Below are 17,258 nucleotides of genomic sequence, written 5' to 3' on the forward strand. Positions count from 1 at the left end.
CAGGGGTGGATTCACACACTATTAAACGAATGTTCTAATGTGTAAAATCCATGTTTGACAACCTTCAACTTTGACAGCATGTCATGTGACTTTCTTGTATACAGTGACGTTTATTTGTGTTTTTTTGTAAATATGGAACAATAAATAAAAAAATTGGTGTAGTTTACATCATCAATCTAATACAGTCTGAAACTTATTTGGTTATAAATTTTGACCCTTAAATTCTTTTGAGTAGTACCTAAAAAACTAAATTCGTACACATTATTTGAAGACAAAATCCAGTTTGGGCTTTTTACAAATATTAAGACGACCAGAAACACATTGAATATACAGACACTGATATTCTAAACAAGAAAATATATTTAATATGTAAGTTTAATCGTATTATATAATATTAGTCGGAAACATCTTACAGTGCAAATAAACTCAGGAATTACCCTTTAACACATATGTAAATGGTATATTAAATCTTGTTTTGAGAGAACAATTAATTTTATTTAGTAAGTTATTGAATGGAAACCAGTTTAGAATAAATTAGCCAATCAAGACGCAGTGTATGCTCCTGAACCTACCAGTTTTACTGACCAGCCTCGGTGGTAGGAACAGGGTTCGCAGCCCGTTACCGGCTCCCACCCAGAGTGAGTTTTAACGACCACTACACCCTCTTCTCTCTCACTAACCACTAACAACTAACCCACTGTTTTAGACAGACAGCCCAGATAGCTGAGGTGTGTGCCCACGACAGCGTGCTTGGACCTAAATTGGATATAAGCACAAAAATAAGTTGAAATGAAATGAATGCATTTTACCACAAACAGGAAGGTACATACCGCGGTTTTGAAACATCAGTCGTAAAGAATTAAAAAACCACCCCAACAATACTGGTTTATGGTAAAGTTCTAGCATACACCAGGCCAAATGCTAATAATTTAGTATGAGAGAAGGAAGCCAGGTTATGCCACATATACTATTTTTTCAGATTTGCAGAAAATATACATACAGTTAGTTTTATTTGTCACCAGTAGAGCACATTGATTAATTAATCGTTTGCTATTGGATGTCAAACAAGTTAGTTCCATTAGTAACAAAGGATATTTTATATGCACCATCTCATAGACATGATAAAACATACCACGGCCTTTGATATACCAGTAGTGGTGCACGGGTTAGAACGAGAAATAACCCCACGGGCCCACAGACGGGGATCGATCCTAGACCTAACGCACATCAAGCAAGCATTTTGAAAACCACTAAGCTACGTCCCGTCCTCGAAAATTAGTGTGTGCATGTATTTTCCAACAGACATAATATAATAGACACGTCACTATGTTTTTTTTATTAACGCTTGTGCATTACAGGTTGGAACATGCACCTGTGACATACAATAACCGAAATCCTTACGTAACGCTTAATTCTGTTTATTTAGTCCCTTAGTCCGTTAATGACCATTAACGAACACTTCCCGCTAACATCAAACGGCAGGTGGCCGACTTTTGCAACAGGTTTACCCATTGTCCGACATCATACTGATTGAAGGCGTTCAGGTAAGAAAACATGGGCGAGCAGTCTTCATCCAGAATGTAGCCTCATCAATACTGTCTGGGTTCGTACCCACGTGTCGGTTCTAGCTACGGGTAGGGTTTAACAGCTTAATACAGAAGTGTCGTTCCACTAAACTCCAATTAACAAACTACTCAATAAGCAAGTAAAGTTAAAGTTTGTTTTGGTTACCGACGCCACTGGAGCAAATTGATGTATTAAGCATCGTGCTTGAACCGTAATTGGATAGAGGCACGTCAATGTGTTATCCAATCCAGTCGTATTAATCCTCAGCTATTGGATGGTAATATTGACTAGTAGTCTCCAGAGGAAATCCGCTATATTTTCCCATTAACAGCAAGGATTTTTTATATGCAAAACCATTGGGCTATTCCTTGTTCCAAACTATGCTCCACAGCTGGTGTAATAAAGGCGGTGGTATATACTATCTTGTATGTGGGATGGTGCATATAAAAGATCCCTTGCTGCTAATTGAAAAGAGTATCCCATGAAATGGCGACAGCGGGTTTCCTCTCATAATATTTGTGTGGTCCTTAATCATATGTCTGACGCCATATAACCGTAAATAAAATGTGTTGAGTGCGTCGTTAAATAAAACAATTCCTTCCTTTATATGCACGTTCCCACAGACAGGACAACATATACCACGGTCTTTGATATACCAGTCGTGGGACGGGAACAAAAGCCAGTCAGAGAATGGAATGGGTCCACTGTGGAGGTTGGATCTAAACACGATCCTGCCCACTCAGTAACAAATGACTCCTGTCCTGGACACATACTGAACTGTGTGCCAAGGAGTTTACAGTTAAAGTGTGTTTCTTTAACGACACCACTAGAGCACATTGAATTATTATCCATCGCTATTGGATGTTAAACATTTGGTAATTTTGACATATAGTCTTAGAGAGGAAACCCGCTAAATCTTTTTCATTAGTTGCAAGGGATCTTTTATGAGTACCATCCCACAGGCAAGACACCGATACTACACACCACGGCCTTTGATATACCAGTCGTGGTGCACTGGCTGGAACGCTAAATAGCCCAATGGACCCACAGACGGGGATCGATCCTAGATCGTCAGCGCGTTACCACTGGGCTACGGCCTTAGGTGTGTGCCAAGGCGATCTTCAATTTGAGGTTAAAGGGACATACCCTAGTTTTTGAACACTAAGGCATATTTTTTACTATTAGAGCCGTTTTTGATAACTGAAATCATACTTTACTTAGATTTTATTTTTTGTATTATTCATTTCCGTACATTCGAACTGTTTTTTGGTGATCCTTGTGTTTTTAATATCACAAAATGTATTTCTCATATGTTTAAAAACGCGCGTGCATCTGAGAAGTAACAGTTATTGAGTCTAATTTTAGACTATTTTTAAAGGGTATTTTACCATTTTAAAGTCACAAACTCATGTTTCTCTCAATTGTAACTTTATCCAAATGTCTTACAGGTTTGTAGATTAACTCAACTTAGAGTGCATTTTCATGGGCTGAAACTAGGGTATGTCCCTGTAATAGTTAAGTGTTTAGTAAGAGAGATGTCTACCTAGTGACTTTACGTCTTGTTCCAATCAGTGCTCCACAACTGCTATAGCAAAGGCCGCGCAGTATGTCATCCTGTCAGCTGGAAAGTGCATATAAAATATCCCTTGCTGCCAATGAAAAAACAATGTAGAGGATTTCCTCTCAAGACTAAATGTTTGAAGTCCAACAGCCGATGATTAATAAATCAATGTGTTCTAGTGATGACATTAAACAAAACAAACTTTTAAAACTTTCTTCCCACTGAAATGCGCTCTGTGCTGAAAGCCTATATCGAGATACGAATCCACCACCTACCCGTCTAAAAAAAACCTTCAATTACGTAAACCCGAGCGCCACCGAGGCCGGTATTTTGCCCGTTTATCATAGTCAGAAATAAAGGCATTGTTAATGGCGACCCTGGAATTGACTCGGGGTCCTGAAACAGTGTGAAGATAACACGGACATAGGTGTTAATTACACAGGTGTGCACCAGGTAGGTTCGCTAGTCACAGCTCACCTGCAGATTCTGGATCGTAAAATAAATCACCATACAAGACTCCGACATTAAAATTGACGTTAAAGTCTAGCTGCGACTAACATATTCTCTCAATAAAAAAGGAAAGGAAAGGAATGTTTAAGACACCTCATTTTAAACTGGATGTCCGATGTCTAACATATATCGTTATTATATATGGTAATTTCGACATTTGAGTTAAAAGAAAAAGAGAAACCCGTTTTCGTCACATAGGATACTGCTAACGATAAATCAGTAAGGAATCTTTTATATGAACTTTCACATAGACAGGATAGTACATACCAAAACAATGTAGGTGCCTCTCGTTTAAAGCTCAGATGGAGCATTTGTTGATGGTGGTAAAGAAAAGGTAATGAAAACAAATTTTACTCAAGGTTGTTAAATGTCACAATGGTATTGCAGCTTTCCGATACATCATCTGAAGTTAATATCTCGCTCCAGCCAGTGCACCACGACTGGTACACCAAAGGCCGTGATATGTGCTATCCTGTCTATGGGATGGTGCATATAAAATATCCCTTGCTGCTAATCGAAAAGAGTAGCCCATGAAGTGGCAACAGCGGGTTTCCTATCTCAATATCTGTGTGGCCCGTAACCATATGTCCGACGCCATATAACCGTAAATAAAATGTGTTGAGTGCGTTGTTAAATAAACAATTTGCTTTCATTTCCTGATAGTATACAGGATACGTTGATACTTTAAAAGTTCTTTAACTAGAACACATTGATTAATTAATCATCGGCTATTCAACAATGGCTCGGTGTTTCAATGAATGGTACCATGAGTTCATGGAAGGGTAACGATTCTACGACCTACCATGCCTCGGGCGGGTGCTTCAACTCCATGTCAAAATACCGCTCTGACGAGGCCTTGTTTTAAGTATAACCAATTAATGTACGAACACTAATCTAGGAATGTAGCAGTTTTACTTAAAGCTTTGGCTATTTTAACTTAAAACGAACTATTCTTGAATCGTTTTCTATACACTGACTGTTTTTGTGTTTAAGTTTTCAAAATCAATTTCATGAGTGCTCCCCTGCTAGTGCTCTCTCTCTCTCTCTCTCTCTCTCTCTCTCTCTCTCTCTCTCTCTCTCTCTCTCTCATCTCTCTCTTCTCTCTCTCTCTCTCTCTCTCTCTCTCTCTCTCTCTCTCTCTCTCTCTCTCTCTCTCTCTCTCTCTCTCTCTCTCTCTCTCTCTCTCTCTCTCTCTCTCTCTCTCTCTCTCTCTCTCTCTCTCCCTCTGTGTGTGTGTGTGTGTGTGTGTGTGTGTGTATCTGTTTCGATCTCTCGGTCTCTACTTTCTTTCTCAATTCTGGTTAGATATACCATGTACATGTAGTTATACAAAATATGGTTTTTTTCTTCTAATTTCTTAATTACTAGGTTAATATGCCATCCACCTGTCTATCTTGTTGAATATACATGTAATACCTCTATGCCGCACCAACACAATTTGCATATTTGATGTACTAACGATTAATATATATGTCGCCCCCCCTCGATATTATTTAGCTGCAGTTGGTAAATGAAATCCTGTAAAAAAAAATATTAATTTGTCAACGATGAATTTGCGGGACGTTGTACAGTCCATTACAAAAACATAGTAGACTACGTATTTGTTGTATTAGAACAGTTTGTGGTAGCTTAAACGCAGATAGTTTATTAAAACAGCGCCTGTGTTTGTATTTTGCATTAAAAAGATAATGTTTGTAAGGAGGATGGGGTGGGGCGTATGAGACTGAAAATTGAACCATTTTAAGCCTAATCGCATTAACCTGAATTTTCATTGCAGTACTTGTGCCTTCATGGTACTAAAAACCCCAGCTTTTACTAAGCATTCGTCATGGTCACTTCCTTGGTGTGGTGAGGGGGCTTGTACGTCTCAATGACCCAGAGACTTCCGGCTCCTGTTAGGGATACTAAAGCTGGATTGGTCGATGGATAGGTACTGGACTGATGGTGAGGTGACCCTAACAGAAACCTCTAGTGCTGAAGACAGAGGTATTGCGCACTCTAATAGACGACAATACCGTGCATATACAGCTATTGTGACTAACCATTCTTCCGAATTGAACCATTTTAAACCTAATAACACTAACCTGCATTTTCTGTAGTACTTGTCCCTTCATTCTACTACAAAAACTAAACACTTTTACTAACCATTCTTCCGACAGAAGAGACAGATCGGATGGTTTGAATGGTAAATCTGTTCTTCTTTTAACATTCTTGCGAGCTTTTGGCGTACTCGAGCACTGACTGCTGCCAGAGAGGCTGTCGTCCTCGAGCTGGGTCCTCAAGTCCTCGACGGTGATGACGCCGTCATTGTCATGATCGAGGACGTCGAAGATGATGTCCAGTTCGTCAGACGAAATGTTCAGATTTCCAGACACCTCTGCCAGCTGGTCTCTGGTTAGAGAAGTGTTCGCTCCGCCCAGATTAAGAATCTCAATCAGACGAGAAACATCTAAATCTGCATCTCCAGTCATTGCATCGTGTCCCTAGATACTTCTGTCGTCTGCTTCAGTAATTCCAAAATTTGCTAATAATAGTATCTATTTCTGCTGGAACATTATTTGTATATTTTGTTGTCCATTTCCATAATTGGAAAATTTGCTATTTCTATCGTCTGTTTAGAACGGTCAGTCCAAATATTTGATTACTTTGTCGCCTTCTTCCGTAATTCCAAAATTTGGTAATACTGTTGTCTGTTTTTGGTATCCAGATATTTGTATATTTTGTCCATTTCCGTAATTCCAAAATTTGCTGATTTTATCGTCTGCCTAGAACAGTTATCCAAATATTTGCATATTTTGTCGTCTGCTTCCGTAATTTGAAAATGTGCTAGTTGTATCGTCTATTTTCTTAATTAAAACCATTGAATATGTAATCGTCTGAAATATTTAACAGCAGACGTCTTTGCATTTTTGTTCGAAGTAATTACCCTAATATTTGGTCATTTATGCATACATTTTCTTCCAATAAATACGTTCATGCACAATATAATGCGTAAGCAACAGATGTTGCGCCATTTCGAAATCGAATCAGATCATTGTTTAAGGTATTTATTGTTGATGTAAAATTCAGATACCAGCGTAATTCTATAATGCTTCGCCGACAGTGCTGTTACAAGATACAACATCATCCATAATTTCAATTAGATCATACCTGATCCCATTTTAGGTAATACCAGTTTATACAATCATAATATGATGCTTACAACAGAAGTGGAATATGGAATCAGCCTTCCAGAACTATTTTAACACAGTAAAGTTTTTAGTCGCAGAACTGAAATGGTTAACGCTTTCCAAATATTGCATTTAGAAAGACTTGGTAACAAGTGACGTATGTCTTAAAACTGGCAATGAGTTGTTCCAAATAGTGCCATATGTGGTCTTAAAGCATACGTAGATTGAAATGTTAAATACACTGTCATGTTGTGACTATAAATCCTGAGATTATTCATGTGGTTCCTGTAATTGTAAATCCTTTTTTCATTGGTCCTCAAAAGCTATCGTTCCAAAATCACACAGGTCAAAGTTCAGCACGAACTCTGATCAATAACAGAAATTGACAAACCGAGAAAACTACACCGACAAGTTCATTTAGAGCACGAAAAACTTCGGAATACGTCAGGTAACTCCAGGTGAAAACAACAGCTGGTAGATCCAATAGAAAGATAAAAGTCATATATCTAGTTTCAAAATAACACTTCTTTACCAACAGATACCTCTACTGAGTACAAAAGCCTTTCACTGCCCAAGCTCGCTGTCAATAAAATAAATAACAAAAATCGCAGACGTCCTGTTGTATTCCGGACCGGGCAGACAAAACCTGTAATCACACGACTCTTTCTGATCAAGCGTTACTTTCGTGTATAACGTGTGACACTGGCCGACGAAAGCATCGGAATCGGCCGATCGGTTCCGGTGAGTGACGATCTTAACAGTCGTGTGAAATCGCCTTGTATTAAAGAGATGCGACCTCCCTCCCGTACAAGCGACCGGAACATAGAACTATAAAATAATGTGCGTTTGTTAAAATCGATGAGCCGCCTACATTTCGGTGGTCAGATCTACGTCGTACATGTATGTGATATTCAACAGGTGTTCATTCCTTCGACAGGCAACATTTCGTAGTCACTCACACATGGTGCAGGGGCGAAATATCGGTGTGTTAATTTGGAGTGTCGAGACGGAAATGACAGACAGATATTTTCTTTTCCAAAAGCCCGGTTAGGTAGAAACAGATATGAAAGGACTTTTACTGACAACTCGGATTCACTCAAGCGAAAAATAAAAGGAAAATCAGTTAAAGTAGTGTGATTCACCACAATGCGTGTTCTCTTCGCCTGTAGCAAGGAGTCAACAAACACCCATTAATAACTTAAAGCGCCAAAACCAGTAGCATGTCCAAAGTCGTATCACAGTATAAGAAAGAACCCTGGGGTAGTCTTACAAATCGGTGACATGATAAAATGAATACATGCATGAATGTTTAACCATGATATATACATGTGTGTGTGTGTGTGTGTGTGTGTGTGTGTGTGTGTGTGTGTGTGTGTGTGTGTGCTTGTATACAGACTATGGGCTTTATTGAAATAAAACAAAATCAAAACAACAGCAGAAATGTGCAGACGTTTTGTTTTCTAGACATGGGGAGACAACTAACAGCCTTGAACCCTGACATGAAGATGACCCCGAGGTACCTTGGATGCCACACCCACCTCTTCAGGTCTAACACAAAGAGGAGGATCCACAGGTCACATACCGCTTAACCATATTCATTTCTACGCCATATGGATTATCCTAAAGGTATCATTTAATTATTAATACTTAAAATTGTATGACGCTAAGTGAAGTTTAGCTATCACAATATATATATATATATATATATATATATATATATATATATAGAGAGAGAGAGAGAGAGAGAGAGAGAGAGAGAGAGAGAGAGAGAGAGAGAGAGAGAGAGAGAGAGAGAGAGAGAGACAGACAGACAGACAGACAGACAGACAGCAACAAAATTTCTTACAGTGAAGATAACACTTTCTACAGTGACAATAACACATTTTAGAGTGAAATAGTGAAAATTTCACTCTAAAATGTGTTATCGTCACAGAGTGACTGATAACACTTTTATTTCACTGATATTTTAAGATATTTCACTAAATGTTATATAATAAACAAACTACACATATAACTGCGCCCATGTAATAAATGTAAAATAAAATAGTGTACATTCAGGGCAAATTGTTAACAATTTACCATTAACAGCTGCCATGAGCAGATAGTCGCAAGGAGTGCCCAGGACAACTTACTTGAGCCTTGGTTGGCTATCAAACGCAGACGATGACTGACCACGCGTGTTGTGCTTGTCAACAGTTTGTTGACCCGGCAGCTTGTTGATCCGGTTCAATACCGATCATTGTTTTGTGTATTGCAACGTATCTCGAAAAACCTACTAAATTTGAACTTTTCTTTTCCAATGGAAACCAGGTAGTATTGTCCTGACCTCCAGCCAAATAAAGTGATTTGCGTTACTACGTTCTGTAATCCAGATTATCCATAATTTGTAAAAGCAATATTTGTTCCATAGATTTGAATTTATTCTTAATTTCTTAGAACAGCAAAGACACAAAGGCGGACTGGGCTACATAGTGGCAAACGAATGCAGGCGCGTGTGCAGGGAGGTCAGGGGTCGAACCTCCCCTGCTCAAGGTAGCTTTTTTTTCAATATATTTTTCAGGATAGTATGACTCGACCATATATAAACGTCGCCCGGCACGGAGAGAGAGAAAGACAGAGACAGACAGAGATTGTAGGAGAGGATAGAAAGTCCGAAATACATTACAGTCTATACCCCACCTCCCCCCTCCAGCTAACATTCCTGCGCACGCACCTGAAATGGACTGGATCGCCACAGCGGCACAAGGTGGAGAGACGGATGGACAGAGAGACAGATGGACGGATAAACACTACATTATACAAAATACATCATACACTACCCAAATTTGTTTTGGAGGTAAAGGAAAATTTGTTCTATGGCACAACAGCACATTACATTGTTAATATTATTTGTTTAATCAGCGGCTGTTAATATATATATATATATTTTTTTTTTACAACATTCAATATAATATTTCATATAATAATTATAGCATTAAGTCGCCGAGAGAGAGAGAGAGAGAGAGAGAGAGAGAGAGAGAGAGAGAGAGAGAGAGAGAGAGAGACAGACAGACAGACAGAGACAGAGAGACAGACAGACAGATTGTAGGAGAGGATAGAAAGTCCGAAATACATTTGAATTTTCATTTCAAATTATTTGACCGGTCAGAAACACAAACACAGACGAACGGACAAAAGCAGACAAAGAGATTGGAAAGGGACATAACCCTGTAGGTCCACCAAGGAAGAATTGATCCATCCTATCCCAGCCACATACTAGCGTTCTGTTGCGCTCTTCTACAATATAAAGTATGCGCTCAGCGATACACTCTACGCATGTGTACACTGAACTCAGTTGTTAGCTTAACGCAACAGATGGCTGTCCCATCAACTTCAATGGAATACACATATTTGCTAAATCGATACTGGTTGTTGCATATCGGTGAATTATTCTACTGTATATATTTTATAGTGGAATGACATATCAAGATGCACTTTGTTTTATAGCGTGTAGCAGTAAGTGCATCAGCAATGTGTCGGTGTTTCAATGAATAGTACCATGCAAAGGAAATGAAAGGAAATGTTTTTGTTTTATTTAACGACGCACTCAACACATTTTATTTACGGTTATATGGCGTCAGGCATAGGTTTAAGGACCACACAGATATTGAGAGAGGAAACCCGCTGTTGCCTCTTCATGGGCTACTCTTTTCGATTAGCAGCAAAGGATATTTTATATGCACCATCCCACAGAAGGGTAGTACATACCACGGCCTTTGATATGCCAGTCGTGGTGCACTGGCTGGAACGAGAAATAGCCCAAATCCCAGACCGACCACGCATCGAGCGGGCGCTTTACCACTGGGCTACGTCCCGACCTTGGTACCATGCGTTAAGAGTTAATTAGCCGTGGTATGTGTGACCATGGGCGCAGCTGTCTACGTGTAATGTACCCATATTAGTATACTTTGTCCCAGCTAGTTTGAAATTTGAAGAAAACAACAACTATATTAAAGGTCCTATGTCAAAGCTAAAACTACAATATTTCACATACTTTCACATTTATTTGTAATAAATATCTACAAATTAATCGATCCCAGGCATAATCTTTCCGTAATTAATTCACTAATAATCATTTTTAAAAAGTCTTGTACTGGACAACAAGAGGGCTTTACCGAATAATTTGCATGGTAGCATGGTAACCATCTTGGTTTCTTTGTCAGTTGTCTGCAAAGAATTATGGAAAAAAATTAATGTGTTGAATGTGTACGCATAAACCAGTGACAAAACCAGTTAATGCATGTGACACATTCTCACGATTTCCCCCTAAAATACTAAATGTTTTCTACTAGTAAATGGAATTAGATGATTGTAATTTTTATAGTCATATAGCTGAAGGTATAAAATTTATGTTTCAATGCAAACATTAATACATTTTTTTGTGGGAACAGACATTATTGTAACTTTGGCATAGCACTTTTAACATATGATGAAAAATTACTAGAATAAAGGAAATTGCTTTTCAGCATTTCTAACATGTATACTTTATTGAGGGCTGTGAGGTCGGTGTGATGATCCTGGTAATACGCTCCTCTCCATCCATTCCGTCCCTGACAATCAATCAACTAGTTTAACGTGCTTACACCCAATTAAGGTTCAATTCAATTCAGTTCTTTATTAGCTTTAAGTTTTACAACTCAACATAATACAAAACAAATATATATATACAATATATGCATGTGCACAAAAATGGTGGGTATGGTTTTCTTAAAAGTAATTAGGGATACTAAAAAAAAAAAAAAAAAAAAAAAAAAAGTTTTCCTTCAAACACATTGGCTGACATAGCCAGTGTTTGTAACGAAGTTTACAAGTTGATTCATTGCCTTAAGTTTTACAACTCATCAGCATACATAACAAATACATCTCTATATACATTATGTACAGTATAATGGAGGGGAGTGATTTTTACATTATATGGTAAATAACATAAATACAACACAAATATAACTATACAATCTAAAACTAGATGAAATCAAGTTATTTATTAAATTATTTATCCCAATTAAATTGCCAGAACAAAAGGGAAAGGGGGAGGAGCTGTTTTTGGCGGGCTATGGACAATTTGGAATAACAATTAGTGAAAAGAAAGCCTGGATAAAACGTTAACTGTCCCCCAAAAGGTTGCAATTTTTATATGTTTAAAGGACAATCCAGAAATATTTAAGCGAAAGCAGATAGGATGAGACTATTCCGTCACTTAGGTAGATCAGACGCCTTGCTTCGTCACTCATTCTATCTGTGTGGTCCGTAACCATATGTCTGACGCCATATAAGCGTAATTAAAATGTGCTGAGTGCGTCGTTAATTAAACACATTTCTTCGTCTTCACAACTCGTCAGTTTCCTGCGTTAAAACTAGCGGAGCTAGAACTGCTTAGCCTTTGCACTAACACCACCTTATTGGAAGCTGTATTATTATTTAAAATGTAGACACACAGACATTCAGACAGACGTTCAGACAGATTAGTTGGGCTTTGTATTGTTTAATTACGTATAGTGGAATACCCGCTAGGGCCGAATCCCATTATTGTTTAGGAATGGAGAGTTACGAGGATATCCTCCTACTTAAAATACACCAATACAAAATGTTATGTATCAAATATGTAAGTATAGATTTTAACGTTAGTGGTTCTAGAGGGGTAAGAAACTAGTGGGTGTTTTTTTTTAATTTTTTATCTATTACTGAAAGGTAATGGGCAGATTTTTAATGGTTTAGCAGTGCAGGTGTATTTTAACTAAAGAGAAGATATTGTTGTGGGTAGAGCCGTCGGGAAACAAATTTGGATCTGACGCTAGCCACGATGGGCAACAAGCAGTTTCGGATTTCACGGGCTATCTTGGTAGAGACCAGATCACGGGCCAATTGATTTCGTTACCTTGTACTGTAGCTACATGCTATTGATGATTCATTGTCATTAACCATTTTAAAGGGTATATCTGCGGCATTTGCTATAACATTCGCTAAAGAGTGGCTGAAATAGGAAAAAACATAATACGGATTCCAATAGCGTTTCAATCCTAACGGTCTCTCGTGCTTCTGACGAACAGTTGCCTGCCATTGATTGAATTCTATATGAATACTATTACTTACCACGATATTGCCATCAGCCCCTCATCTAGGATGTTGCTGGAGACGGCTCCATCCAGTCTTTCGTCGGAACTCATGCTCTTCAGTTTCTCCCTTCGTTTCTCCCTGGTCCGCTCTTGCATGGCTTCGCTGATTTCCGCGAAACCTTTCGCAAATTCTTCGACGCTGATTCTGCCATCTCCGTCTTTGTCGAGTTCGAGAAAGACTTCCTTCAGATCTTCTTTAGACAACTCAGAGCATACCAACGCTAGTTCGCTCTGGTCTATGTAACCAGAACCGTCCAAATCACATGCAGAAAACAGGTCATCGAGTTTTACACGCGCACTTTTGTCCATTTTAATGTTATTGTGGGGGTTTTTTTAACGTAAAATGTCCACAACAGTTATTTTATAAAATAAAGAAATGCCAAAACCCGAGATCCGACCAACAACTTCAGAAGGAACTGAAAAAGAACGAAAACGTATATATATAGTTTTGTACACAGCTAAAACAATAATAATATTCATCGACGTACTGTATCTTCTTTTATATTGTAATATTTGTATTCAAAATGACTAGTGGCACCAAATGTTTCCATGGTAACAACCATCCTATTTGCAGACACAGTGAACAGTGAATAAAACATTGTCCAGGTTACTGTACGATTATACTAGTATATGTACATATCTTTGCGGAGGTAGCGGGGACACAAACAGCGAATTTGACCGAGTTTCGTGATTTATAAATGTTAGGAATATTTATCATTCGAGTATATTTTGTTTACTTCAGTTACTATGGTTACTAAGAGAGACGTTGGGTACACGGAGTTGGAAAACACAAACACAAAATGCTATAAAATGCATTAGACAGTCTTAGAAGGTTTATTGAAGAGCTCATTCAAAGTTCATCTGTGTTAATTAATTAAACGTTTGTTAATCATAATGTACAAAGGTGGTATGTAATACAGAATCACATACCAGTTGTCTTTCCCATGTTATTTATTGCAATCGTTTACAGTGCGTAAATTCTGACCACCTCAAACCTACACACACACACACATACACACACATACACACACACACACACACACACACACACACACAGATAAACACACACACACACACACAGACACACACACACACACATACACACACACACACACAGAGACAGACACACAGGCACACAAACAAACACATACGCAGACAGACACACAGACATACACAGACACAGACGCACACACATACACATACAGACAGACAGACAGACAGACAGACAGACACACACACACACACACACACACACACACACACCTTTCTGCCCTGGACTCGGTCACTAACGTATCCAGAGGTTGGGTTCAGGGTGGATGTGCCTGAACCTACATTGAATATTATAGGCACGTTAATAGAATTTAAACATCTAGGCAGTGAGCAAAATTTACTTCACTCGACCGTTACGCGGTTTCGTTGTATAATATTCATGCGCACTATAAACAACACTGGAAAACTATTGGTATTGTAGTTCTGTGTATTTCCAGTAGGTGTTGTAATTTGTTGTCTAATGATAACGTTGAAATTGTTGTGAGACGGAGTTTGTTATAGCAGATGCTGAAAACAGGAGCATCCATTTTGGTCCAGTTTTTGTATGAAGGCTGTTTTATAAGGTTCCGTGTAAAGATTAAAGTTTGTTTTGGTTAACGACACCACTGGAGCACATTGATTTATTAATCATCGGCTATTGGATGTCAAATATTTGGTAATTCTGACATATAGTCTTACCTGATGATAAATAAATCAATGTGCTCTAGTGGTGTTGTTAAACAAAACAAACTTTAACTTTGACATACTCTTTTCCACCATCAAACATTTGGTAATTCTGAAATATAGTCTTAGTCGATGGCAAATACATCAGTATGCTCTAATGGTGTTGTTAAACAAAACAAACTTTAACTTTAACTTTGACGTACTCTTTCCCACAGACAGAACAGCACATACCACGGATTTTGATGCATCAGTCGTGAGGCACTATCTGGGACGACGTAGCAACCCCAGACGAGCGCTCTGCTGACCGAGCTAGGTAGATCGCGCCCAACTGTTGCATCCAGTTAATAGTATTAGAATGTTAAAATATTGTGAATGTGGATGAGACCCATAAACTAACCAATCAGTAGACTCGAAGCAGATACAAAGGAAGGTGGGGAGATAACACCTAAAACACGGAAGTACAGAGGGCGATATTTAATCGCTTGAACCAGCCAATTATTATTTGTGCACATGTTGTCGATGGTTATGCATATATTCGTTATCTTCTTTATCTACTTCCGCTGTTTGTGTTGAATGTGTTAGGTTTATATTACTGTATATCACTGCTCTGGGACACCCCCCCCCCCCCCCCCCCCGCCTCGGTTCCCACGAGCCTGTAAATACTTAAATGGACATGCCACCTCGGTGGATGTATTCAACTGATTGTTTTTATTTCTCGTTCCAACCAGTGCATCACAACTGGTCAAAGGCCGTGGTATGTGCTTTTCTGTCTGTGGGAAGGTGCATATAAAAGATCCCTTGCTGCATTAGGAAAAATGTAACGGTTTTTATTTGATGACTACGAGTCAGAATTGCCAAATGTTTGACACCCAATAGCCGACGATTAATTAATCAATGTGTTTTAGTGGGTGTCGTTCAAGAAAACAACCTTTTTAAATGGACATGTTATTTGGCTCTTTTTTCTCGCCTTCAATATTTTATTTTTTTCCACGCCAAAACCAGTGCTCCACGACTGGTATATTATATGCCGTGGTATGTGCTATCCTTTCTATTGGATGTTAATAGTTATGCAAAACAAAATTTAACCTCACTCAACCAGCGATCTATAATTAGCAAAGCAAAAGTTATGTTATGTACTAGTGTCGCAATTGCATCATCGATCATCGGTTATAATCGATTTGCACCAAGAGATCAACTTTTGATTGCACAATCGGTTAGAATAACAGAAGGATTTAAATTATGAGTAATATTAACCTGTTGTTGATTATTTTACTCTTTTTTTTCTTTACGTTGACAAAAAACCAAAAAAAAACAAACAAAAAACAAACAAAAACAAAAACCAGACCAAAATATTTACATTAATCCCATCATTTGATGTGGTTCATCACTTAATGTTTTGCTATTGCCATGGTTTGACACACAATGTTCGATGTGTTTTTCGTACTGGGGTATCAGTGAACATGCATTCATTAATTTTAATCCCATCATCGAAACGGGAGGAACAATTACAGTTAACGTTTTCCCTCACAATCGATTATGAGTTTTTATAATCGATCTTCACATCGATAGAGTCAAACTGATAAATTGTCGATTATAATTAAATCGATCAATGGAACATCGCTACTATGCACTGTACAGTTCTACTGGTTGAGAAATGTATATAAACAGACAGGCATGCTGGCGGGCAGGCGGGCAGAAAAAACAGGAAGGTAGGTAGATAGGTGGGTAGGTACGTAGAGACAAACAGGTACATTACTTTAAATGGCAGACCCTAGTTTCATCGCCAGAACATGGACACTAAATTTGGTTAATCCACAAACCTGTAACACGTCTGGGTACATTTATAATAGAGTGAAACAAACGTTTGTGAGATTGAAACGGGGAAATACCTTCTAAAAATAGACCAGGCCTGGTGCTTATAAAACTTTTATAGATTCTAATCTCGAGACTCTAATAGTCTGAGACACTAATGTCATGGCAACGCCAAATTTGTACTTTTATAAAGAATCTATCAGTTTTTAGAAATTACTAATAATCTTGATGTGGTACTACACCCACAAATGTATTTATTTAAAAACAAAAGAGAAAATGCGAAAATTTTCCCATAAAAGGTAACTGTCTGTCTTATACATTCATATTGTTAATATTATTAATTGTTGTTTTTGTTGTTGTTATTGATGATGATCTTATATGATTTTATATCTGTTTGCTGACACCAGATTTTTTGGTATTGGGCAATCAAACTGAATTTAATTACTATCCCAAACCAGATACCTAGCTGACTATGCGACATACAATAGCCCAAAACATTTCGTTTTCTTTATTTGTATGGCAAATGCTGGTACGGCAGTAAGCATTACCATTGACCCTAAATCTCTCATTGAACGTCCGAGATATACTAAATCTTTAGGTGATGCCATGATAGACCTATGTATCGATCAAACGCTTGGATAACTCGAACAACATAACACATTTACAACGACGTTAGACTCCAAACTAAGCTGTGTAACAAAACAATCATGTCTTCAATTTTCCAATAGTAGTTTTTTCTTTTATATCAAGGACTAATCATTCTGCTCCAGTTTT

General features: G+C 38.2%; 1 protein-coding gene across 4 annotated transcripts in view; it reads right to left on the reverse strand.

The window, feature by feature from the left end:
* Positions 1 to 17,258, reverse strand: part of LOC121381374 (ras and EF-hand domain-containing protein homolog) — a 69,482-nt gene that overhangs the window by 36,723 nt on the left and 15,501 nt on the right. For 3 of the 4 annotated variants that reach the window (XM_041510661.1, XM_041510660.1, XM_041510659.1), the window contains one exon: positions 12,937 to 13,375. In XM_041510661.1, coding sequence (XP_041366595.1) covers positions 12,937 to 13,268 — 332 coding nt within the window. In that variant the 5' untranslated portion in view covers positions 13,269 to 13,375. Of the gene's footprint in view, positions 1 to 5,782; positions 7,857 to 12,936; positions 13,376 to 17,258 lie in introns of those variants that run through there. The other variant, XM_041510662.1, reaches the window with a different exon arrangement.

The sequence above is a fragment of the Gigantopelta aegis genome, chromosome 9, assembly GCF_016097555.1.
Source record: "Gigantopelta aegis isolate Gae_Host chromosome 9, Gae_host_genome, whole genome shotgun sequence".
NCBI lineage: Eukaryota > Metazoa > Mollusca > Gastropoda > Neomphalida > Peltospiridae > Gigantopelta > Gigantopelta aegis.